Source organism: Misgurnus anguillicaudatus, chromosome 17, assembly GCF_027580225.2.
Source record: "Misgurnus anguillicaudatus chromosome 17, ASM2758022v2, whole genome shotgun sequence".
NCBI lineage: Eukaryota > Metazoa > Chordata > Actinopteri > Cypriniformes > Cobitidae > Misgurnus > Misgurnus anguillicaudatus.
The window spans coordinates 13,806,816-13,831,362 of NC_073353.2; the positions used below are offsets into that span (position 1 = coordinate 13,806,816).

Sequence of the window (24,547 nt, forward strand, 5' to 3'; positions counted from 1 at the left end):
CGCGTTTTATCAACTGGCTATCCTTCAGACAGTGACGGACCACATCTTTCTCTCATTTCGGCCGTGTGGCACGAGTGACTGCTTGTGATGGGAAGCGCATCCGCACTATTCTCTGAGATGCACTTGATGGCCTTTTGTGCAGCGAAATTTATTTATTTTTTGACGACCTAGTTAAGGTGGTAGGGTTTCTCAGCTTAGGCGAGCCACCCGAACTGCAAAGTGATGCGGGAAACCCTGATCAATTTTGTCTCAGATGTTTCATATATTCCTTAAAGGAAATAAAAATCCGTGAGGATTGTTGACATACACCTTTACCGTGAATATGGGTAGCACAGTTAAAATATTTTAGTCTTAAAAAGTAGTGTTTGTATTCATACTGACATCTCTGACTTCTGGCACAGTTTCAGACATTGTTGAGATCTCCTTTGAAACTTTAGAGATGATGTGCGATTACTGGGGTCTGTTTCTCAGTAGAAAAATCAGAAGTGAATCTTTTGCTCTGCAACTAATCTTGCTGCTTTCTATGAGATACAAATTGAGATTTTAAAATGATATCAGTCATGATTTTCTTTTTTTGTGGCTCTGCTGAAGTCACATTAAAATAGCATGCAAATTGGTGGTCTCATAAAGCTCAGCTGAAAAAGTGACCAACACTTCCTGATTAAGCAAAAGGTCAGGATGTGGTTATTTAAATGTGGTGGAGTATTCAGCAGACTAAATTAACTGTTTTGAATAGCAGGAGGTTCGAGGTCTGTACATTAGCTATCGATTTATACAACATAATACAGTTTACCTGTTTTAAACATACTCCGATACTTTAAAGAATATTTTACCCAAAAATATGGTTTATGTTGAAACCTGTTTAGACTTCTTTTTTGTGTTGAACTTAAAAGGGCCATAGAATAAAAAATGTATTTACCAAACAATTAGTTGTTCTTCAAAATCTGTATTTTCCTAAGATATAGGGCCATATAACCTCTATAAGGTCTGTTTACTAATGTGAGCTATTGGCATGAACCTCAGAGCAGATCCAATCAGAGCAGAGCTTAACATTATTATTCATGACCCTTCCAAATACAGGTCAAAAATAGACCATTTCATTCAAAGGACAAATGCTAGGATTATAAATGGACATGTAAAAGTGTTTCTGGATCATTTTTGCACTTAATAAAGTTACATACCTTCTACTGTATGTACATATAAAAGAACAATTTAACATATTGTTTCAATGCATTCTTTGGCACCTTTACTTAATATCATACTCTATGTGCAGTTCTGTTTTCTTAATACATATTGACGTAAATTAAAAACAGCCTGATATTTTATTGGTTACACAGCCAACCTTATAATAGCTGTGTCTAAAAGCTCAAAATGCTGCCTTCTGAAGCATTCCAAGGCAGGAAGGCATCAAGGCAAGTCCGAATCTAATGTTTGGTTTACTTCCTGTCTCCTGAGGTGCCTTCATGTCCTGTCCCACAATTGTATGCGTTGGTGTGTGCACAGAGAATGTGATTGGTTGAGCCTGGTCTAGTTTAAAAAAATAAATTGGCAGCCAAGGAAGGTGCTTGTGTAAATAAAGTTATATTTTCACGTTTACACTTTTTAATTGCATTTCTAGCAAGAAATTAGTATTGTAGTTTTTAAATATGGAATTAGTTATCACAAAGGCGCTCTCTGTTTATATTTCAAACAGAATAACATTTTGCTGCTATGAAGTCTGTCCGAATACCTTTCCCAGAGCTGCCTTCATGACTCCAAAGTCATTGCCTCATGAGGCAGCAAGGCAACAATTCAGCTGCCTTAGCTTTTGGTCGTAGCCCATGCCACTATAAAAAAATAGTGCTGGATAGCACTAAAAAGTGGTTCACTGGCTCGTAATCATAGGGGAAGCACCTTAAGTGCTATATAGCACCTATGTATAACCATACTTGCACGTCTGTAGCACCATATGGTTCTACATACAGTAGGTGCTATAGATGAATATCAGTCATGTGACCTTTTACGTCATTCCAGTTGCCTGCCGCCATCTTGAGTACCTACCGAGTACCAGTAGGCTACTGACAAGCATTGGCTAGCTTGCTACGATTTACGAATTTCTTATCCTTTACTGTCTATGATTCTTACGGATACTGAAAATGGCTACGAAAGACAACATGTCGCACCTCGACTGTCATGAAATTAAATGCTACTTTAAAAAAAATCTTTGTTAGGGTGTGATGCCTACTCGATCCCTGATGCGTTCTTCCAGTCTCTGTTCGCTGCTACCGAACTACCACTATTTTTTACTAGGGATGCACGATATATCTGCCGACATATCGTTATCGGCCGATAACTGCTTATTTTTAATATTATCGGTTATCGGTCTGATAGCAAAATTAGGCCGATAAATGAATGCCGATAAATTGTGGATTATTTTGGTTTGTTAAACCACTTCACTTGCTCATTGCTGGCCATGTGAAGTTTTGATTGGTGCTTTCTGTGACATAGCACGAAGATGACACATGTTGCGGGCTTAAGAAGAGTATGCTAGTCTAGGGCAAAGACAAGATGTCCGCGGTCTGGGAGTTTTTCATTGTGAAAATAATATGAATATTTATCGGCCTATATATATATATATATATATATATATATATATATATATATATATATATATATATATATATATATATATATATATATATATATATATATATATATATATCGGTTATCGGTCCCCAAATATAAAGAGTTATCGGTATCGGCCAAAATTTCCATATCGGTGCGTCCCTAATTTTTACAATACTAAGAAGGCACGAAACAACATGAAACTTTGCTCGAAGTATCACCTGGATCTCTACACATGAACGCGAGCATTGAGAACATTGTTTGTGTACACAGAGTTTACTAAAAAGAAAGGTTTTGAACAACTGACTTTGGCTGTTATGGTGTCCGCTCCCATCTTTGCCAGACATAAAAAAATCGATTTCCGAATGCAAATGAATGAATCTCATATGAGGCTCCTTTTTCAACTAGAAGGTCAATATTGTTTTCCACTTGCGAAAAACAACGAATTATCCGTGCATTTATATGGAACTATGCTTTAGGAGCTATCCATCTTTACTCTTCTCCCTCCTTACATCACATTCGGAGATTGATACATCTTGACTGGCAAGATGGCGGCGAGCGGACACCAAAACAACCAAAGTCAGTTGTTCAAAACCTTCTTTTTAGTAAACTCTGTGTACACAAACAATGTTTTCAATGCTCGAGTTCATGTATAGAGACACCGGTGATACTTCATACAAAGTATCATGTTGTGTCGAGCCTTCTTAGTGTTGTAAAAATAGCGATTTTGATGCTTACAATATATTGAAGGCATAGCTTCTAGTTCTTTTGCAACCACTTCAGGTACTCAAAATGGCGGAAGACAAGTTTGAGATGAGAGTGACGTCAGCTGATATTCATGAATAGCACTTGAAAGGGATACTCCAGCTAAATATCAAAATTACTCTACGATTTTCTCACCATCAAGCAATTCAAGATACATATGTCCATCATTTTTCAGACAAACACATTTGGAGTTATTTTAGTAAATTTCCTTGCTCTTCCAAGCTTTATAATGGTAGAAAACAGGGATCAGGGAACAACTTCTTAAACTAGGAATGTGCACGAATATTCAAATATTCTATCTGCAATATTTATTAAAATAGGAAAAAAATGCTATTCAAATGTTTGTTTTTCTTAATGCCCCACTGCAGGGTTAATGCTACTGCTCATTTAATGCTTTTTCACTTCAACTGTACTTATTTTACTTTAATGTAAAAAAAATACATGAAAATTTATTTGTATGTATTTCTGATTGTTTTGGCAATTCCGATCGCAGACTAGTTTTAGTATTTAAAGTTTTAATGTTGGGTTGTCTGTTTTTGTCCACCGACTCACATTTAGACGTGCTTACATCAGCACAGCATGAGAGATTTGTTATTAGGGATGCATATCAATTAATCGCGATTAATCTATAGCAGAATAAAAGTTTTTGTTTACATCATATATGTGTGTGAACTGTGTATAATAATTATGTAAATATAAATATGCACACATGCATGTATAATTTTAAGAAAAAAATATATTTATATATTAAGTATTTATTTTTATATATAATATAAATTATACACAAATATACAAATGTATATACACATGTAAACATTGCTTAAATATATACATGCATGTGTGTGCATTTAACTATACAAAGTTATTATACACAGTACACACACATATATGATGTAAACAAAAACTTTTATTCTGCTATAGATTAATCGCGATTAATTGATATGCATCCCTATTTGTTATCTTTCTGTTATGTAGCCTACATTATTTTGTTAATACAGAGCTAACGTTAAACAAAACCGACATGGAGAACAAAACGAAACGGAGAGCATTTATTATATGCGGTGCTCTGTGGAAAATGAACTGGATAACTGCAGATGGCTGCTTAATAGCAAACAGTAGCAATAGCTCAGTCTTTGTGAAGTGTTGTTAAATTAAGCTGATAACTTAACAGCAGATATTATGTTATTTGTAAAACAAAATAATGTTAAATTCAGATATTCTTGCTAGATCTGTCTGTCGTTTTTCAAAAAAAAAAAAACGGAGTAGAGTGCATTTTCTCTGCAGCCCCGGCTGTGAAAGCTTTCGGTGAAATTGTGGCAAAATGAAAAATACATGAATCTTCAAAAACATATATCTTAATTAATCTCATTTAAATAACGAATATTCAAGTATACGTTTCAGGGCTCGCAAAATTTCACAATCCCTGGTAGCTCTTCGGGCAGGTACTCTTGTAATGTTTATTTGTTCTTAGATTTTTTCCCATTCCTTTTTTGCTGATCAGAAAAATGATCCAATCCGTGCCCTAAAAGACCGTAATGTGATCCAAACCCTACTGGAAGGAAGTTTATAAAGTTTAAAATATGGATTTTTTTACAAAATTGCATCAGTTACCCAGAGAAGATCTTTATTCATTTATTGGAGCCATGTGGATTACTTCTGTGAAGGATGGATGCACTTTTTGGCTTTAAAGTCAAAAGTTGTTCCCTGTTTTTTAAAATAATTAAAATAACTCCAAACGTCGTCTTCTTCTGTTTTATTTTAGCTAGTTTCGGAGTAATGGAAATCATTGTAGTTTTTTTGAGTTAACAGAAATGGTTTAATTTGCTCTGTGGTTAAGTTTCGCAACAATAATAACACTACTGCATTACACATCAGACAGTTCTTGGGAATTCTTTGCTTATTCTAAGGAGTTTGAGATCAAGCATTGGCTTGATTCTGTGGTCTCCTGACAATTAAAAACACCCTGTCATTTCCACCACCACCCTGTCATTTCTATCACCACACAGGCGTTTTTTAAAAAAAGATTTAAAAAGTTCTCATCACACATTAAAAACATATCTACACTTTATGAGATCATGCTCTTCTTAATATAACATTGGCTTGTGACAGGTGAACAGTTCAGGTAATAACATAGTTTAATATGGCAAAAGGGTAGACTATTCCTTTAAATAACAGCTGTATATTGAGATGTTGTGGAAATGACACTTGTTCATTGCATCGTTATTATGATATAAAATGAATCCTATTGTGATTTAAGATATTGGTCATATCACCCACCCCTATGGGTGCATCTGGCATTAGGTTAAGTTGCAGTTTAAAAAATGTAAATGAGCCATGTGCAAAATAACTCTTGAAAATTCTTGTAGTTAATGTGTGTAAATGTCAACGTTTATGAGTACGGTAACTGACTGTTGATGTCAGTTTTTATTTTGGTTGCTGTGAACACATTATGGTAAGTGTGTTGTTTATTAAGATCTATTTCTAAGCTGTGAGGTGGACTATAACAGGCAGATGGATGGCTGGTGGGTTACAGGTTGTGTATGGTGAAGGCTGAGTCAGCCATCCGCCCCTCAGTCCCAGACTGCAGCCCACTACCTGCTGCTCTGCACGGCACAGCCAAAAACCATTCATCCACTGAATGAACACGTGGGATTGACATGCAGTGTATTTGCATTCTCATTCAATTTTTGTAAAACTATGTTTAAAGTGTTTTATAGTTCATGCTTAATTTCCCAATATGGCTTTTCCAATGAAGTGATACAATCTTCCAAGTAAAATAACGCAGGTATTATTCAATAATATAACAGAAATCAGTTCCTCTGTAGTGAAAGGAAACAAAGACTCTTCCTGCAGAGATACTTTCATCTTAGCCTGATGTTTCCTCTGCATTCATAAAGGTTTTAGGCATAGATATTGTCCTTCATGTCCTCATCACTTTTGCGAGGGCAAAGTGGCCATCTTCTAAAAGCATTTCAGTACACAATCAATATCCTTAGATCGAATATTCTTGTTCGTATCATTGCATAAGACCGTCATTAGTCTGTAGTTTGTTTATTGTACGACTATTATGGGTGATTACCAGTTATATAGTCTAAAAGTCTGGTTCTTGGTAGCTTAAAGGCGCTCTAAGCGAATTGACGCGTTTTAGACCATAAAACATTTTTTGTAACATACAGCAAACATCTCCTCACTATCTGCTTGCTGCCTGTCCGCTGATCAAACGGTAAAAAAAACGCGATCTCTGTAGACAGCTCAGGCTCGACAAACGGCAATATCAACATAGTGGCCAAACCTAGCACAACAAAACATAACAAAGTGTTCCAGCCAATAAACGACAAGAAGGATTTGGGGGTGGGGGTTGGGCGCGTTCATGAAAGCACGGACGGGAGAGGGAGGGGGAGGCGTTAGCTACGCTCTGTTTGTTTGAAAACAGTTCAAACATCAACAGGAAGTGACGTCGCACATTATTCGCTTAGAGAGCCTTTAAATGAGCAGTATGTAAGTGTTTGACTGTACTAAATCATAAAAAATACTATAATATATTCATAAAAAGTTACATATCTGCTTCTCTGAAAAACAAATAATGACATTTAAAAAATTATAATAATATCCTGATTCCTGCATATCAAAAACTAAAACATTAAAAATTAATTTCATGTCATTTTTGTTTTATTTTAGCTAGTTTCCGAGTAATGGAAATCATTTTAGTTTTTTTATTGTTTTAATTGAGTTAACAGAAATGGTTTAATTTGCTCTGTGGTTAAGTTTCGTAACAATAATAACACTACTGCATTACGCATCAGACAGTTCTTGGGAATTCTATGCTTATTCCCTGGAGGGATCTGTGATGACAGATTACTGATCAATAGGCATTCATAACTGTTTGAGATCAAGCATGAGTCTTATTCTTTGGTTCCAAGGAGGGAGTGCAGGTCTGTGATGACAGATTACTGATAAATAGGCATTCATAACTGATCGAGCATGAGTCTCATTCTTTGATAGGCTTAGGTTGGCTCCACTGATTCTGTGGTCTCCTGACAATTGTAAACGCAGAAGTTGACTCTTTCACTTTCCTGTTCAGGCTTTCAGATTCTCTAGAAAATTGAAGAATTTACCAAACACATAAACCGGGAGTGTGTGAGAGACTCTTATAAGACGTGAAACAAGCTGGAGTCAAGATGGCTGGTAGACAGCGCAGTCCACGCCACAGGCCATGGTCCGTGTACCGAGCCAACACGTTTGATCTGTCCTCTGAGATGATGGGGTTGGCACTTACAGGTAATGCATTATTACGTTCTTTTGTTATGCAAATATGTCATATTTCTTAGTATTTATTCTCGACTGTCATTTTAATACCAATTCAGCTTTAATTCCAGTCTTGATATATCTTGACTATCTTGATATTACAAATGATTAGAGATTGACCGATACTGTTTTTTTTTCCGATACCAAATATTTGGATTCTTATGTGCCTGATAACCGATATGCTAAACCGATTTTTTATATAAATTTTATACTACTGTTTTTGAAACAATTACTTCATCACTACTGAACTGAACAAACCCTTATTTTAATAACAATCACTCCCACAATGTATGAATGAGTGAGTGAATTGGTGAATGTGAGGCAAAAATTGTAAAGCGCTTTGGATGGTCATTGGTCTATGAAAGCGCTATATAAATGCAGTCCATTTACCATTTGATAAATAGAGGTCTGAAAGAGTGAAGAATAATATTAATTTAATGAATAATATCACTAGAATAATACATTGTCAGGAAAGTAACAAACAAAACAGCTTATATTTATCATTTAATTTTTTAACTGGTATTTTTTGTCAGAATAATGAATATTTTATTGTTATAGCTTATGAAATGTATCTATGCTTTTGCTCACGCATTACCTGTATCAAACTGCGACAGCTCGCGGACTCTGAGGTAATAAATAATGAATTAATATCCACATTTCCCATTTATGTAGATGTTTTTAGCAAAATGTTATCTGATAAATGTTAATATAACTTAGGGTAAATCTTGTTAAAAGTTAGCTACATGTGGTGGCTGTGCTTCAGCCTTCAACCCGGTAAGTGAACAGCTATATGAACGTGATTTTACGAGGCTACTAATAAGCATAAATAACAAAAAATAATTTAATCCAGCGTTTTTTTAATTCCACCATTCATTCATTTATGTTTTATTCATGTAAAGCTACATTGTTATTGGGACAGGATTTGATGGATCAGTTTACGTGACTTTATGTTCGTCTCTATTTCTTAGCCAAGCTGCATACCATATCAGGGATTTATAACACATCTCATAGCATCCAGCCTTTTCCAATTCTCAAAACGGCCGCAAGATAGAGGCGTTTATTGGTCAATCTGATATTACAAAACCGATATCCGATAATGGGAAAATTTTTAAATATAGGGGAAACAGATATATCGGTCGATCTCTACAAATTATATTTCACAATTAGATAATGTCAGGAAATTTGCTACTGAATTATATTTCATTGTTTTTCTTTTGTTCAGGAAACAGTCAAGATCCTGATGAACCTGTTCTTGAGTTCAGTCTGGGTAAGTAATACAGTCAATATTGAAGTAAATAATACACTTTCAACAAAACTGCATATTACTTGACAGTTCAGTTTCAAGTAATGTCCTCTCATCCAGTCAAGGTCCCGTTACCTCACATTTCTCATACTTCTTTGCTGTCCACACAAAGAATATGCAGCCTGTTTGTGTAGGAAATAGCCATATTGTTTTGTCACATGCTATTAAGTGTATGATTTGTGACCCTGGACCACAAAACCATAAATCTAGTCATAAGGGAACTTCTTTATGTATTGTTTGTCAGGATTTTTGGGCTATGGTTAGACATCTATACATTTTTTGTCTTAATTGAAATGAGTTTGGACAGCTAAGGCATCTTGTAACTGGAACATTACTTGCTGAGATATTTGCATTCCTTTTATAGGACATATTTTACTTTACACCTCCAGAAACATAGATGGTTGGTTATCAATGATCAATTCAATGATTTGATTTTCCCAGTATGCAGTGAGCTGGTCACTCCATCACTGGATCGCAAGCCCAGTAGCTTTGTAGCCGTGAGCTGCACAACACCTCCGCAGGCATTTTGGACCAAACACACACAGACTGAAATTATAGAGGTAATGAATTACTTGTGTATATGATGATTTATATTTTCCATATACATTTTTATTTAATGCAAGAATTGTGTGATGTTTTCTTAGGGCACCAGTAATCCGATCTTCTTGAGCAGCATTGCCTTCTTCCAGGACTCTTTAATTACACAGCAGACTCAAATTAAGCTGTCCGTCTATGATGTGAAAGACCGCTCGCAGGGGACTGTAAGACTGAAACCTTTCTTTTTGCCATTCTGCTGCTTCACTTGCTTTATTTAGCACACAGTTAAAGTTTCTCTTTTGTTTTATTAGATGTATCTGCTCGGTTCAGCTATGTTTACAGTGAAGGAACTGCTTCAAGACAAACACCACAAATTACACATCATGCTGCGGTATGTAAATATGAAACTACTGTAAGAGTAAACAAAGTGATGCGCAGTGCTACAACAAAACATTGCTTTGGGTTACATGTTGAAGTGAGATCCAAAGCTGTTGCTGATATGTTATGTCAATTTTCTTAGTAATTTATTCAAATGTATTCTGATTATTACCGTGACTCAGATCAGCAGAGAACGAGGTGATTGGAAACATCACCATCATTGCATGGATGATAGAGGAGAGGAAGGACCAGCGAGCTCCTTTGGCACGTTCAGACACAGTCAATGGCAGGGTGAGCGCTTGCATACAATATTTTTTAACTATACTACTTACAGCGGCATACAGTTACAGTTTACCGTGTGCGATTATTGCAAACATATTGGTTTTCTTGTATTTGCATGCTAGAATACATTTAAATTATATGCTGTTATTTTGTGAAACCACTTTGGATGTAATCACTATAATGCAGTGGTTTTAGATTTAGCCAAATTTAACATTGGACATAAAGTGGTAACCCAACACTGTATAAAAAAGTTGCTTACTTTATAAAGAAAATATACAGTATTAATAGCTTTCAACATGATTTTTAGCAGCCAGTAAAATCACTGTTCAAAACAAATAGTTGTCATAGCAAATAAATGTAATGTAGTCTCTAGGTCATAATTTCTTATAGCTTTTTTGAGAATTAGGGCATGCCATACTGACATAAAACAGAAAATGTTCATACAAATGTGTGTCTTGTCGGGGTTTTTTTTTAGTTGATCAGATTATTCATTCTGCTACCTAACTGTGTACAATCACATGGTTAGTTTCAATACTTACATTTGCCATAGTTTTCTAACTAGTCCATGAGCATATCAGCACACACCTGTGACCCATTTTAATGATCCATCATTTAAGAAGCTGTTATTTAATGTATGTCACAGATGGTGTTACCTGTTGATGAAAGTCTGACCGAATCCATGGGAGTGAAATCAAAATCAGCCTCCTTGTGTAAAGACAGTCTTTTAAAGGCAGGTGGGTATCTAATTCATCACTCTGGTGTTTATGTGATTTTATTTACCTTTTGATTTCTTTCAGCTTCTAGTAGGGCTGTGCAAAAAATCGCCTGCAATTCTCATGCGTGTTTCATCAGTAAAGCCAGTTCGGTGATTAGTATTAAATCGGCATCAGCTGCTTTCAGATGGAGCGGCATTTACCACACGGAGCGGCATTTACTACACGGAGCCGTAGTTCACCGAGAAGCTAGGCAAAATCGCGTTCATAATCGAGGAAAATTGACTCCGATAATCTATGTGATTTTGCCGAACCGGCTTTGCTGATGAAACACGCATGAGAATTGCAGGCGATTTTTTGCATAGCACTAGCTTCTAGATTTCATCTAGTGGCGGATAATTATATCTTATCTTGGCCCTCGTATTATAATTAATAATAATTAATTATAATTAGTAATAGTCCACAACCTCCATTTCCTGCTGTGGAGATTGATGAAAGCCTCAGGCAGGCATGCTTTGAAAGAGGTTCGTCCATGTGATTCTGTAAATCCATTTAAACACAGAAGCGGTTATTTATAGTGTGTTAAATATTCTGTGTGAATTTCAGTTCTGCAGTTGCTTTCCTGCTTTAAAACCAGTGCTTGCTAGGCAGCAATAATTTACATTACCTGTTCGGAGTAAATCATCTGCAGCATCAGAGCCACTTTGCCACTTACATGCAGTTAGGTATAGTAGAAAGACACATAGTAGCTAGGAATACTAATCACAATTAAGTACACAAATTTACAGAAGACCAATTGCATTTCGATGCACGAATGCATGTTACACTGAAGACCATTCACAATCTGCAGCATCACAATTTGGTCCGCAAACGCATGTAAGAATAAATACCAATCGCAATTAGGTACACACATGCATGTAAGACTGAAGACCAATCACAGTTCGTTACACATATGCATGTAGGACTGAAGACCAATCACAGTTCAATACCCAAATGTACCTGAGACTGAAGACCAAATAGACATAAGACTGAAGACCAATCACAGTTTGGTATGCAAATGCATGTAAGACTGAAGACCAATCACAGTTCGTTACACATATGCATGTAGGACTGAAGACCAATCACAGTTCAGTACCCAAATGTACCTGAGACTGAAGACCAAATACACATAAGACTGAAGACCAATCACAGTTTGTTACAAATATGCATGTAAAACTGAAGACCAATCACAATTTGGTACGCAAATGCACAAAGTTCTGGAGATCAATCACAATTCTGTCCACAAATGCATGTAAGACTGTTATTTTCAAAACGTCTACAATTTCCTAAAGAGTCAAGTTAGAAAACAGAAATAATTAACACCTGAGGCTGAAGGTTTCTACAAACAGAATTAGTATGATAAATGCTTTGATGCAGAAGTTTGTTACTCAAGGTTAGGGGTGAAGAACCAAACTCTTATCTAATGACAGTCTAATGATAATATGTAGTAGTAGTTACAATGTTTCAGTCAAATACAGCAAAAGGACAATATTTTTGTTGATTTCTTTACACATCTGACTCACTGTTATTTACATTGACTGTCTGATGCAGTATTTGGAGGCACTATTTCACGGATGTACCGATTACCCACCACTGATGGAAATCACCTGCGTGTCCTGGAGCAGATGGCGGAGAGCGTGCTTTCCCTGAACATACCCAGACAATTTGTCAAACTACTGCTTGAGGAAGATGCTGCCAGGTAAAGTACATTCACATTCCACGGATAGCACACAAATAACACTTGTTGAGAAAATGTGATTTACACCAAAACGAAACTAGAATATTATAGAGACTTTGGGTGGGCACTTGTGCCTAAGCTCAGTAAGCATGCCATTTAGGTACAGATGTGTATACATTTGGTACCAAATATGTTCCTTTTAATTACTAATATGCACCCCTTAGTTACAAAGGTATACTTTTCGAAAGGGCACTGCCCCGTGACAGCTTTTGTACCTTTTTTGGAGAGTGTAACAACATCCAAGTAACCTTGTTAGCAATCACATAGTAGCACATTGGCAACCACCTTTATAAACACAGCATTTTGCCAGTTATGTTATTCTGTTACATAAGTCTTTCTGTACACAGGGTGTGTGAGCTTGAAGAGCTGGGCGAGTTGTCACCCTGCTGGGAAAATTTGCGGAGACAGATCATCGCACAGTATCAAAACATCATTCTCACCTATCAGGAGACTCTCAGTAATTTACATGAGTACAAGGGTCAGTGTTGTGTCACAGTAAAGTTTTCCATGCATGGTTTGAATGCATACATTTTGTATCATGAATACAGTAATACATCATTAACGTATTTAAAAGTTGAAGTGCAAATTGCCAAAAATTTCTGTGCAACAGTTATACCAAACAGAATTGTTACATTTACACTTCAATGCCTTCAATATCTATATATCTTCTCGCTTGTTATTCATCAGGTCCTTCCTTCAAATCAAGCACTCTTAAGGGAGAGAAAAAGCTGGAGTTTGTACCTACAAACCTCCACGTTCAAAGGATGAGAGTGCAGGGTGAGTCTGGCTATGGTGATATATCTCTGTCAGCATTTGGTTTTCAGTAAAAACATCCGTTGGTCATACCATTGCTCTACAGATCGCACATATGATGTGGTGACCACAGGAGCTCCTGCGGCCCATCATCAAGGCTTCAAGGGCAGCGGACTGAGGAGACTTATTCACAAATTTGAGGAGGCCAAAAAGCAGTAAGACCTCTTGATTCCTAATTACATGCAACCTCATGTTAAAGGTGCAGTGTGTACACTAGCGGCATCTATTGGTGAGGTTACAAATTGCAACCAACAGCTCAGCCCACTGCTCACCCCTTGCTTTTAAAACGCATAGAGAAGCTACAGTAGCCGGCACCGGAAAAACATGTAATCGTCTGAGACAAAAATGTTTGTCCGTTAAAGGGCGTATTGCAGGTTAACCACCACTGTCGATTAATGGGTACATAAACCACTCAAGGTATGTATATCCTTTTTAAAATGTCCCAAAAATGTTCTTAAAGACCACTTTTTTTACGTTTTTGGTATTAAAGTTTTTTTTACGCAATTCGGCGATGACATCACGTTGGGGAGAAGTGGAGAAAGCCTCAGCCAGAGCCATAGAGATAGATGAGACATTTATTGCCATTTAATACTTACATATATCATTTGGAAATCATATATCGTAGGAAATATATAATGTGGTATACTGCAAAGTTATCCTGCTAATTATTATTTATGATATATGTGGAGAAAAATAAAACTTCGCAAATCTGCTGATTTGATCCATTCATGTCCTGACCACCAGACTAGAGATTTTTAAACATCCTTAATCCACACTTACTAGTCTATCAAATAATATCTCAAATATATTGTTTTGTGAAATAAAAGGATGCTTTGTTGTATTTTTTATGCCATCATAACGAATCACACAATCATTTTATACGCAGAAGTAGCAGCTGCAGCACACTCGGATCCGACCGCATACATACTGTAATAAACATCATGACAGGCTATGCCATTTGAGGAGGAACCGCTCATTGATCACCAAATTTTTATAAATCCTGTACATGGTTGGACCTGCCCAACGGGTTGAGCACTCTTATATACGTTGTTGAGCAGAGAGGCTGCACAGTTTGACCAGCGGGCTGCGGGAATCGGCCGCACATCACGCCGCCAGACGGTGTTGCTACTATAACTCGAAATGTATAACTATTATCATATCGGCCCACCGGGAAAGTCCAGATTCTCCCGATTGCCTCTCCGCTACTGGCTGTAAGGAAGTGAGTGCGTTTTGGTCACCAGTCGAGAAGCTCTGCGCTATCAGAACTGTACTTTACTCGTCTCTCTCTAGTCACTCTTAATGCTCTCAAGGCGGCTTTGGTAAATTCTCTCCCCAGCGTGACGTCATACAGTGCGTTGTGGGGGAAAAGAGAATCATTGCAAACCGCTGTACTTTTTCATATTATATTCCGTTTTGTGATACCCAACAACATAAAATACAATGAATAACAGTTTAAATGTTTATTATCAACATGTAAAATTCAAATTCGTAGAAAAATTTAACCTGCAACACGCCCTTTAAGGGCTTCTGTAGAAACGTGGTGGCACAAAATGGCGACTTCCACATAAGGGGAACCTCATGCATATAGATAAAAAATATCATTCTAAGGTAATAAAAACATAAAGATTCATTATAAAAAGGTCTTTATAAACCCATGATAATGTAGTTTTTTATATTATATTGCATTTCTTTCAAAAGATCCTTCTTAAAATTACACACTGCACCTTTAAACAATGTAAATCAAAGATTTTGTTGTCTTGTACTTGGTTTGGCTTCTTATACTATACAGTACAATAAACTGAAGTTTTGATTTTGATCTCATTTGTAATTTTGCTGTTATGTTGTTTGCTTTCTGCTCAGATCTTTTGAGGGTGAAGGGTGAGTTTAAGGGTTTTTGACTGTTTACAGTCATTGTCATATGTGGTCGTGTGCCATCTTGTTTGTGATTGGTCAGTATTTAGTATTTCAATATCATTCAGTGTGAGGGATCTTTCTTGTTTACATCAACCTGTTTGTAAGTCAAAACAGACTGTTATCACCTGGTATTAACATTCATCTTGGTGTAAAAGTGTCATATTTCAAGAGGAGGATCTATGATTATTACAACATATTTTTCTCACCGAAACATGATCTGTGTCACTGTTTGTCAATGTTAAGCATATCCAACGTCTGTGATGTCTTGAGCATGCAAATGTTCAATGTTATTTCTGCATGTACAGTAACAGGCAAAATTTTAACTGTGGCTTATGAATAGGTAAGGGGTTGATGTTGTCCTGGGGTATGATGACCTTCAAATGATGTTTGAGTCAAAACCTTTTGGATCTCATCAACACCTCTAGTTAGCATTGATCACTTGTGGTCGAATCACCTGAAAGAGATTGTAAAAGAATACTCCACTTTCATAAAAAAAATTGCTCACCCCCATGTCATCCAGGATGTTTATGTCTTTCTTTGCTGAGTTAAGAAGTTTTTTTGGGAGAGCATTCCAGGATTTTTTCCATGTAGTGGACTTTAGTGGACCTCAACGGTTTCAATGCAGTTCAAAATTGCAGTTTCAGTGCAGCTTCAAAGGGCTCTAAACTATCCCAACCTAGGCATAAGGGTCTTATTCAGCGAAATGATCATCATTTGTACTTTTGAACCACGATTCTCGTCTTGCACTAGCCATTTGACGCGCCAGCGAGACCTTGCGTATTATGTAATCATGTGGAAAAGTTGCCCGTTACATATGTGAAACGCACACTTGTGGACCATTTTAAACAATACCTGACACAAAGGAATTAATAAGTATCATTCCACATACAACAATGTTGGTCCTCTTTCTTCACAATTGTAAAAATTACTTTCGCATACTTCATGTGTGACCTTTCGACGTGATTGAGTAATGCATAAGGTCACGCTTGCGCATCACAAGGCTAGTGCCAGTGGTTAAAAAGTACTTTTTTTTGTTGCAAAAATTACGTAATTTGCTTGACAAGACCCTTGTGCCTCATTCGGGATGGTTTGGAGCTCTTTGCACCTGCACTGGGGCTGCAATTTTGAACTGCATTGAAACTTTAAACTGTTTATGTCCACTAAAGTCCATTATATGGGGAGGGGTCCTGGAATGTTTTCCTCAAAAAACTGAACAAGGAAAGACGGGCATCTTGGGTGACATGGTGGTGAGTAAATTACCAGATTTTTTATGTAAGTGCAGTAATCATTTAATACCAGGTGTAGCAGAGGTTATCAAAAAGATCTAACTCTGACTATCCAACGTGTACTTGTATGTCACACCATCTCATTTGCAAACATCCACTTGGTCACAACTTAAAATTGTGATATTGAGATCTAAACAAGTGAGAAGAAAGTGTAATCTCTGTACTTTTAGTGCCAGTGAATCAGTTTCACGTTCAATGCGGTACCAGCCACAAGATGTGCTGAAAGCTAAAGAAATCATTTCCCACATCAACACTCTCAAGACTCAGATCAGCTACTACACAGAGCGACTCTCCCGTGCTGCCAAAGAACGCTCAACCAATGCGCTGGAGAGGACTCTCGCCATCCTCACGGAGAAAGTGAGACTATTCTCTTAAAATTATTATTGTGTCATACAGTCTCATCCTCCAGGTAGCACTTACTTTCTGTCTCTTATTCTCTCAGACACGCCAGCTGGTGACGGTCTGTGACAGTAAGCTGCTAACTACAGCTATCCAAGCACTAAATGCTGCACGGCCAGAGTTTATTGCCTCAAGAGGTTCCCCGTCTGCCCATGACAATGAGCGTGTGGTCCTGAGGAATGACCAGGGCTCTCCGCAGGCCAAGTGGAGCGGGAAGGCCAACAGAGCCTCCATGAATCTGACCTGGCAGGAGGAGGAATGGGAAAGGTCATAAAATTGAAACCTTGCTAGCAGGATGCTTTAGTGCAATTTGAGCAGGTATCTTGCAACATTTAAGTACAGCATTACATATAACGTGATCTATCAACTTCTTCGCTTTCTGATCCAGGAAAAGGTTTGGCTCAACGTGGATAAGAGTCTCGAGTGTGTGATCCGCTGTGTGGACAGACTCCTGACGAGAGAGCGTTCACAGAGCGACAGCAGTGAGGACGTCTTCCTCTGTGACCAGCAGGCTGATAGCGGCAAGAGAGGTAGCCGAGGCGATGCATTCTGGGTCAACCCTGGTGACGGGCTCTCCTCCCCTTCCTCATCGCACCCTCTTTCAAATCAATCCTCTTCATCATTATCATCATCATCACCTTTACTGATCCCTGCATGCTCATACAGTTTGAACAGACACTCCTATAGGTTTCGTTTCGCGTCAACTGGCTTTTTTAATCCCTTTTTTAACTTTTTAAAGGTGAAGTGTGTCATATTTTGTTGGTCATTCAGATGTGGTGTTCTCAACACGTTACTCAATTTGTTTGAGTATTCCGACATAGCAATGCCAGCTCAGCGGTAGCCATTGAATGAAGGATACGTTTATAACAAACATCATTTTTAGCCGTTCTGCCGTTTGGTGTTGCTAAGGCCGCAAAAACATTCACACTTCACTTTTTCAATACCACAGACACTTTCAGTTTAACATCCTCTTTCAGTGAAGCTAAGTTATAATTCTGGGTTATTTATACAGTATTTTAATGTGTTTCAAAAATGACGACAGAGGGATAGTTCACCCAAAAATTCTGTCATCATTTACTGACCCTCGAGTTGTATAAATTGTATACATTTCCTGTTTTAAAACCTGTATTAAGATTGAGCGATGTTTGTAACCAAACAGTTTTGAGCATCATTGACTTCCATAGCATTTTGTTTTCCTACTATGGAAGTCGATGGTGCTTTTGCTTCCTGCTTGATTACAAATATCTACCTTTGTGTTCAGCAGAACAAAGACATTTATAAAGGTGAGTACCGTATTTTTCGGACTATAAGTCGCTCCGGAGTATAAGTTGCATCAGTCAAAAAATGCATCATGAAGAGGAAAAAAACATATATAAGTCACACTGGACTGTAAGTCGCATTTATTTTGAAAATGATTATTCTTTTGTGGGGCATTTTGTTTAAGTCTTTCTCCATTGTCTTTAAGTTAATGTTTCAGTTAACAGTTTTTTCAGGGGTAGGTTACAGGAGCAACATATAGCACCCTCTCATGGCTGTAATGTTTTCCGGTTGTTTCATGTAAATCAGTATGAATTAATTTTGACAAATAAGTCGCACCTGACTAAGTCGCAGGACCAGCCAAACTATGAAATAAAGTGCGACTTATAGTCCGGAAAATACGTTAAATAACAGCATTTTCATTCTTGGGTGAACTATCCCTTTAAGGCCCCATACACACTGCAGCTAAATTAAGTTCAGACTTCACCTCTTTGTGCTTAATCCTGTTATGTAGGAAATCCTAAAAATCACAGTGAAAGAGGTACGAAAGTTTATTTAACTCTTTCCCCGACAGCGTTTTTTTAAACAAGTTGCCAGCCAGTGCCAGCATTTTTCATGATTTTCACAAAAGTTTAATGCCTTTTAGAAAATGTTCTTCTTAACATATATATACATACAATATATTAAATCAAAGAACAGACTTTGCTTTCCAAAAAAAAAAACATTTCGTCCTACCTCTTTTATCACCTCTCAAATATGGGTAGGTTTCTTCAAAAACACCAAATCTTGAGCAAAAAGCTGAGATAATTTCATTTTTGTGAAGGACTTTTAATAGAGATCAGATGCAGAGCGATGATCAAAACATACACGAACATACAGCTGTTTGCCCTAGGGCAATACTTCCGGGTTTTATAAGTTGCGGAAGATAATAACGGTATTGCGGAAAGCTGGAAATACTCGTCATTGGCAGGGAAGTGTTTTTTTTACTGTCTCGTCAGTGGCAGGAAAACAGTTAAAGGTGTTGTGTGTAAATTTAAGAGGCATCTAGTGGTGAGTTTGCGAATCGCAACCAATTTATCCCTCAATTTCAAAACGCATATGGTAGCCGTCATCTGAGACAATGAAGGGATGAAACGCCCTCTGTAGAATAGTTTGTTCGTTTAGGGCTACTGTAGAAACATAACGGCGACTTTCATGTAAGGAGACCTGCGGGGTATGTAGATAAAAGCATCTCATTCTAGGGTAATAAAAACAATACAGTTCATTATGTAAGGTCTTTATACACCACTGATAATATAGTTATGTATATTATATTGCATTTTGATCGAGATCATTTTAAAAGTTACACAATGCACCTTTAATCGAGTTGCTAGATTTTGCAAAAAAACTGTGAACAAGAACAAGCCTGTAATAAATCTTATTGCTTTATATTAAAAATTAGACGAAAACATTGTGACCCACACCTGCCTACTTTAATAACTCTTGATCACTTTAATAAATTTGATTTCTTTGTGAGACTGGCACAAACCAGTTATAAAACAGTTCATGGCAATAGTGCTAAAGCCTTACAAACACAACACACAGTGCTTCTATAAATATATTTAAAATTGCAGAACACAACGCTGTAATATGTGGGTGCAAAAAAATTGAGAAAATCTACTTTAAAGTTGTCCAAATGTTGCCTTTTTTAGCATTACATATTTATAATGCTAAATACATTTTTGATATACTTATGGTAGGAAATGTATCAAATATTTTCAAGGAACACGATCTTTACTTATCCTGATGATAAATATCCTAATGAATTTTGGCATATAGATCGATAATTTTGACCATACAATGTTTTTCTGGCTATTGCTAAAAAATTTACCTGTGCAAATTATGGCTAGTTTTGTGGTAATGTTTGGTCCAGGGTCACATACAGAGGGGAAAAAAAGTACAGTATTTGACACATCAGAATTTTTATCAGTAAGGGGATTTCTAAGTGGGCTATTGACACAAAATTTCCACCAGATGTAGCCATCAAGTCAAATATTGAAATCATACAAAGACATTTAAGTATACAAGTTGAGTCATGATAAATAAAGTAAAATGACAAAGTTAAAAAGTATAAAACACATGAAGAGAACAAGGTGCAAACGGCATAGAAAGCCAGGAGATCACCTGAAATCTGTCAGTATTGAGAGAGAAACCCTGCCCCCTATCAGTACTAATTGATATTCGCTGCTTCAGTCCTAATTGATGGGCTATAAAGACTTCTAATTACCCAGGAGGCACACAGGAATGACTTCATGATGGGTAAAAGCAAAGAACTCTCTCAAGATCTTCGTAATCTTATCGTTGAATGGGGAATTCTAGGCGCATTTCCAGAATGCTGAATGTTCCTTATTACTGATAAAATCCCCCTACTGATAAAAATGCTGATTTGTCAATAGTTATTTTCCCTGCTGTATTACTTTATTTAAAATATCCAAGGCTAAACATGGCAGAAAGTTGCTATGGTTACCCGTGTATCAATCATCAAAGTTTTGGGAGTGAGTCTTGTTCTGTACACAAATTATGGAACGATCCCGCACCCCTGTGAGAAACCATTATTTTTCAATCTCTTGGGTAGGATAAAATGTCAGGAAACCGCATTTAAATGCATTTATCACTCTTCAGACTTTGCACTGTGTATGTGGCCTAACAGTGTGTTGGCATTTTATAGATTAGCTCTATTAATGTAATATCAAATGTTATTATTAAAATAATTCCCATTCTCTCTTCACTCCTCTTTAGATAGTCCCAGTGTAGAGGGATCCTCTCCTGGTAAGAGTTGTTTTACTGTCCAGCTTTTTTCAGTTTATTTTAAAGTTGTTCTTGACATTACCTGTATTTGTTTCTGGCTGTAGGTGAATGGAGTGAAGCTCTGTATCCACTCCTGACCACTCTGAATGAGTGTGTAGCCATGATGAGCGACAAAGCCAAGAAGTCCATGGTGTTTGTGCTGATGCAGGACAGCGCACCTACTATTGCCATGAATTTGGCACTACAGTACCGAAGAGATGTGGTTTTCTGCCAAACGGTTAGTTCAAAACACAATAAACAGAATTGTTTTGAGCTATAATCAGGTCTACATTTAATCTGTGTGCACGAAACATCTTTCACATGTATGATTTGATAATTCTTTCAGCTACCAATAAAGGTGTACTGCTCCATCTATCACTTATTACCATGATTTAAATCCAATTCCAACTTAAATACATCTTACGTATTGTGCCTTTAAATAGTGTGTACACAATTCACCAGCACATGACATATACAATTTGACATATCTATTCTAATAATCTGCATGTTTTCTATAGCTGACCGCTTTGATCTGTGGATTTATACTCAAACTGAGGAACTGTCTCAGTGACAACGGCTTCCTCAGACAACTCCACACTATCGGCTTACTGGTCCAGTTTGAGGGTCTGCTAAGCACAAATGGTAAACATCTATGTGTGAAAAAAAAGAAAATTAGCTTATTTATGCATTTGAGGGTCTCTTAAAGGGTTAGTCAATTTTCTTAAAAAACAATCCAGATAATTTACTCATCACCATGTCATCCAAAATGTTGATGTCTTTCTTTGTTCAGTCCAGAAGAAATTATGTTTTTTGAGGAAAACATTCCAGGATAATTTTAATGGACCCCAACACTTAACAGTTTTAATGCAGTTTAATATTGCAGTTTCAACGCAGTTTCAACGTAGTTTCAAAGGACTCTAAATGATCCCAAGCAAGGCATAAGGGTCTTATCTAGCAAAACGATTGTCATTTTTGACAAGAAAAATAAAAAAAGGTCATCCATGACCTCTTGACGTCATGACGTATTACGTGAGGTCGCGCTGGCGTGTCACAGGACCGGAGGAAGACGAGAAGCTGTGGTTTAAAAGTGCATATTTTTTATTTTTCTTGCCAAAAATGGCAATCGTTACGCTAGATAAGACCCTTATGCCTCGTTTGTGATCGTTTAGAGTCCTTTGAAACTGCAAGTTTAAACTGCATTAAGTGTTGGGGTCCATTAAAATGAGAAATATCCTGGAATGTTTTCCTCAAAAAACCTAATTTCTTCTCAACTGAACAAAGAAAGACATCAACATTTTGGATGACATGGTGGTGAGTAAATGATCTGGATTTTGAAGAAAATTGACTAATCCTTTAAAATATAATTCTCCTCTGCAATTTTCTCTTAAAGGGGAGGAGCTTGCCATGTTGGAAGACATGAGTGTCGGTGTCACGGACCTGCGAAACGTTACCTTTAAAGTTACCCAGGCAACTTCCAGCTTTAGCCCCGACATGCTGCCGGTTATAACGGGTAACAGAGATGGGTTTAATGTGCGCGTGCCCCTACCGGCGGTGATGTTTGATGTGTTGCCACGGGAAATCCAAAATGGGATGCTGCTGCGGGTTCAACCAGTGTTATTCAATGTAGGAATTAATGAACAACAAACGCTAGCAGAAAAGTAAGTTAAATAAACTGTACCATGTTATGTTATGTTATGTTAATACAGTTATTCACTAAACTTTTGTTTATTGCTGTAAAGGTTTGGAGACACATCGCTACAGGAGGTTGTGAATGTGGAGAGTTTAGCTCGGCTTACATCCTATTATGACCAGTTTAAGGAAGTGCTGCCCGAAGACTGTGAGTCCTGTTCACTTATCTAAACCGACTGCATATGAAGAGTTCAGATTAGAAGTCTTCATAGGTCCACTTAGATCCGAAAACTCGAGGTCAGACCCGAGCGGATTGGGGTCTAAATGTTTCATGTGGGCCTCATTTCATTTAAAATGAAAGTGTTTTTGCCGAACGGACCTGAACTATTTCTCGTGTATGCATCAAGTCCTTTTCCAACTCCTTATCTGTTTGCCAAGAGTGCTTGTGACATCATGTGCCTGGCAGTAGGTTTATTTTCATTGAGTCAGACCTGTCAATTAATTTGAATGCACACATGGTGTCGTTGTCAGATAACAAATGAAACTAAATTAAGCAGCGGGCCAAATTGGTTGCGAAGCCACCAAGGGTTTCTTTCTGTCTGACTGGTGCATGAGGGGCTGCGTTTACTTTCGGGTCCGGTAGGTTAAAAATTTAATTTGTCAGGTTTTTCCTCGCGTCTGGTCTTTCTTTAAATAAAATATATATGCACGTCGTGTTCGGGGGAAAAAGTGATTCGGGTCAGGTGTACATTTCTTTGGACCCGAGAAGACCTCTAGACATGTTTTCTTATAAAATAAAAGAGCCTGATAAAAATGCTCATTTACATCTATAATACATGCCGAGAGCATTCGTTTAATATCATCATCTCATTTTTGACTGAGGTGGCATTCAGCTGCTTTTGTATCTGAACTCTTCATATGTTCCCTTATAAATGAGTAAAATAAAAATAATAAAAACCTATTTGTGCATTAGGAAACTTAATTATTTTAAAAATCCTAATGATTTCAGTACTATTAGCAAACTAAATATCTCCTGCCATAGGTCTGCCCCGCTCTCGCAGTCAGAACTGTATACCTGAGCTACTCAAATTCCTCAGTCAGAACGTCAGCGCCAGGAAGAGCAAAAATGTGGACATCCTGTCGCAGGCAGCGGAGGTACAACAATTACTGTCATTTACTGAAAATTTTCATTGATCACATAACAAAAGGAAGCAATTCCTTTAGCTTTAAAGGGATGTTCACCCAAAAATAAAAATTGAATAACTCTAATTATGTTACAAACCTGTATAAATGTCTTTGTTTTGATTAACACAAAGGAAGATATTTTGAGAAATGTTTGTAACCAAATCGTTCGTGGACCCCAAACATTTCTCAGATTATCTTTCTTTGTATTCATCAGAACAAAGAAATGAAAAGGGTTTGTAACAACATGAGAGTGAGTAAGTGGTGGCAGAGTTTTTATTTTTGGGTAAACTATCCCTTTAATTCTGTGTGATGTATTGAAACAAATGAGTGTGGAGTCAGGATGACAACATTAGTGAAAACAGATATGATGACATTATTTTCATTCTCATCTTCAGATTTGTCGGCGTCTGAATGGTGTGCGTGTGACCAGCTGTAAGAGTGCAAAGGATCGTACGGCCATGTCAGTGACCCTGGAGCAGTGTCAGATCTTACAGCATGAGCACTGTATGGCTCCGCAGGTCTTCAACCAGGCACTGGATTGTATGCGCAGGTTAGACAACAACTGAATGAGCGG

At 37.3% G+C, this 24,547-nt stretch overlaps 1 protein-coding gene across 3 annotated transcripts in view; it reads left to right on the forward strand.

Moving 5' to 3' along the window:
• inpp4aa (inositol polyphosphate-4-phosphatase type I Aa) overlaps positions 1 to 24,547 on the forward strand; it is a 35,244-nt gene that overhangs the window by 7,705 nt on the left and 2,992 nt on the right. Inside the window, exons 2-23 of one of the 3 annotated variants that reach the window (XM_073854991.1) lie at positions 7,451 to 7,647; positions 8,897 to 8,941; positions 9,419 to 9,537; positions 9,622 to 9,738; positions 9,826 to 9,905; positions 10,075 to 10,183; positions 10,818 to 10,908; positions 12,478 to 12,625; positions 13,012 to 13,142; positions 13,352 to 13,441; positions 13,524 to 13,632; positions 15,338 to 15,355; positions 16,848 to 17,034; positions 17,120 to 17,337; positions 17,464 to 17,763; positions 21,116 to 21,141; positions 21,225 to 21,397; positions 21,678 to 21,801; positions 22,550 to 22,817; positions 22,899 to 22,996; positions 23,831 to 23,943; positions 24,369 to 24,523. In XM_073854991.1, coding sequence (XP_073711092.1) covers positions 7,548 to 7,647; positions 8,897 to 8,941; positions 9,419 to 9,537; positions 9,622 to 9,738; positions 9,826 to 9,905; positions 10,075 to 10,183; positions 10,818 to 10,908; positions 12,478 to 12,625; positions 13,012 to 13,142; positions 13,352 to 13,441; positions 13,524 to 13,632; positions 15,338 to 15,355; positions 16,848 to 17,034; positions 17,120 to 17,337; positions 17,464 to 17,763; positions 21,116 to 21,141; positions 21,225 to 21,397; positions 21,678 to 21,801; positions 22,550 to 22,817; positions 22,899 to 22,996; positions 23,831 to 23,943; positions 24,369 to 24,523 — 2,819 coding nt within the window. In that variant the 5' untranslated portion in view covers positions 7,451 to 7,547. Of the gene's footprint in view, positions 1 to 7,450; positions 7,648 to 8,896; positions 8,942 to 9,418; positions 9,538 to 9,621; positions 9,739 to 9,825; positions 9,906 to 10,074; positions 10,184 to 10,817; positions 10,909 to 12,477; positions 12,626 to 13,011; positions 13,143 to 13,351; positions 13,442 to 13,523; positions 13,633 to 15,337; positions 15,356 to 16,847; positions 17,035 to 17,119; positions 17,338 to 17,463; positions 17,764 to 21,111; positions 21,142 to 21,224; positions 21,398 to 21,677; positions 21,802 to 22,549; positions 22,818 to 22,898; positions 22,997 to 23,830; positions 23,944 to 24,368; positions 24,524 to 24,547 lie in introns of all 3 variants that reach the window. The other 2 variants (XM_073854992.1, XM_073854993.1) reach the window with 2 other exon arrangements.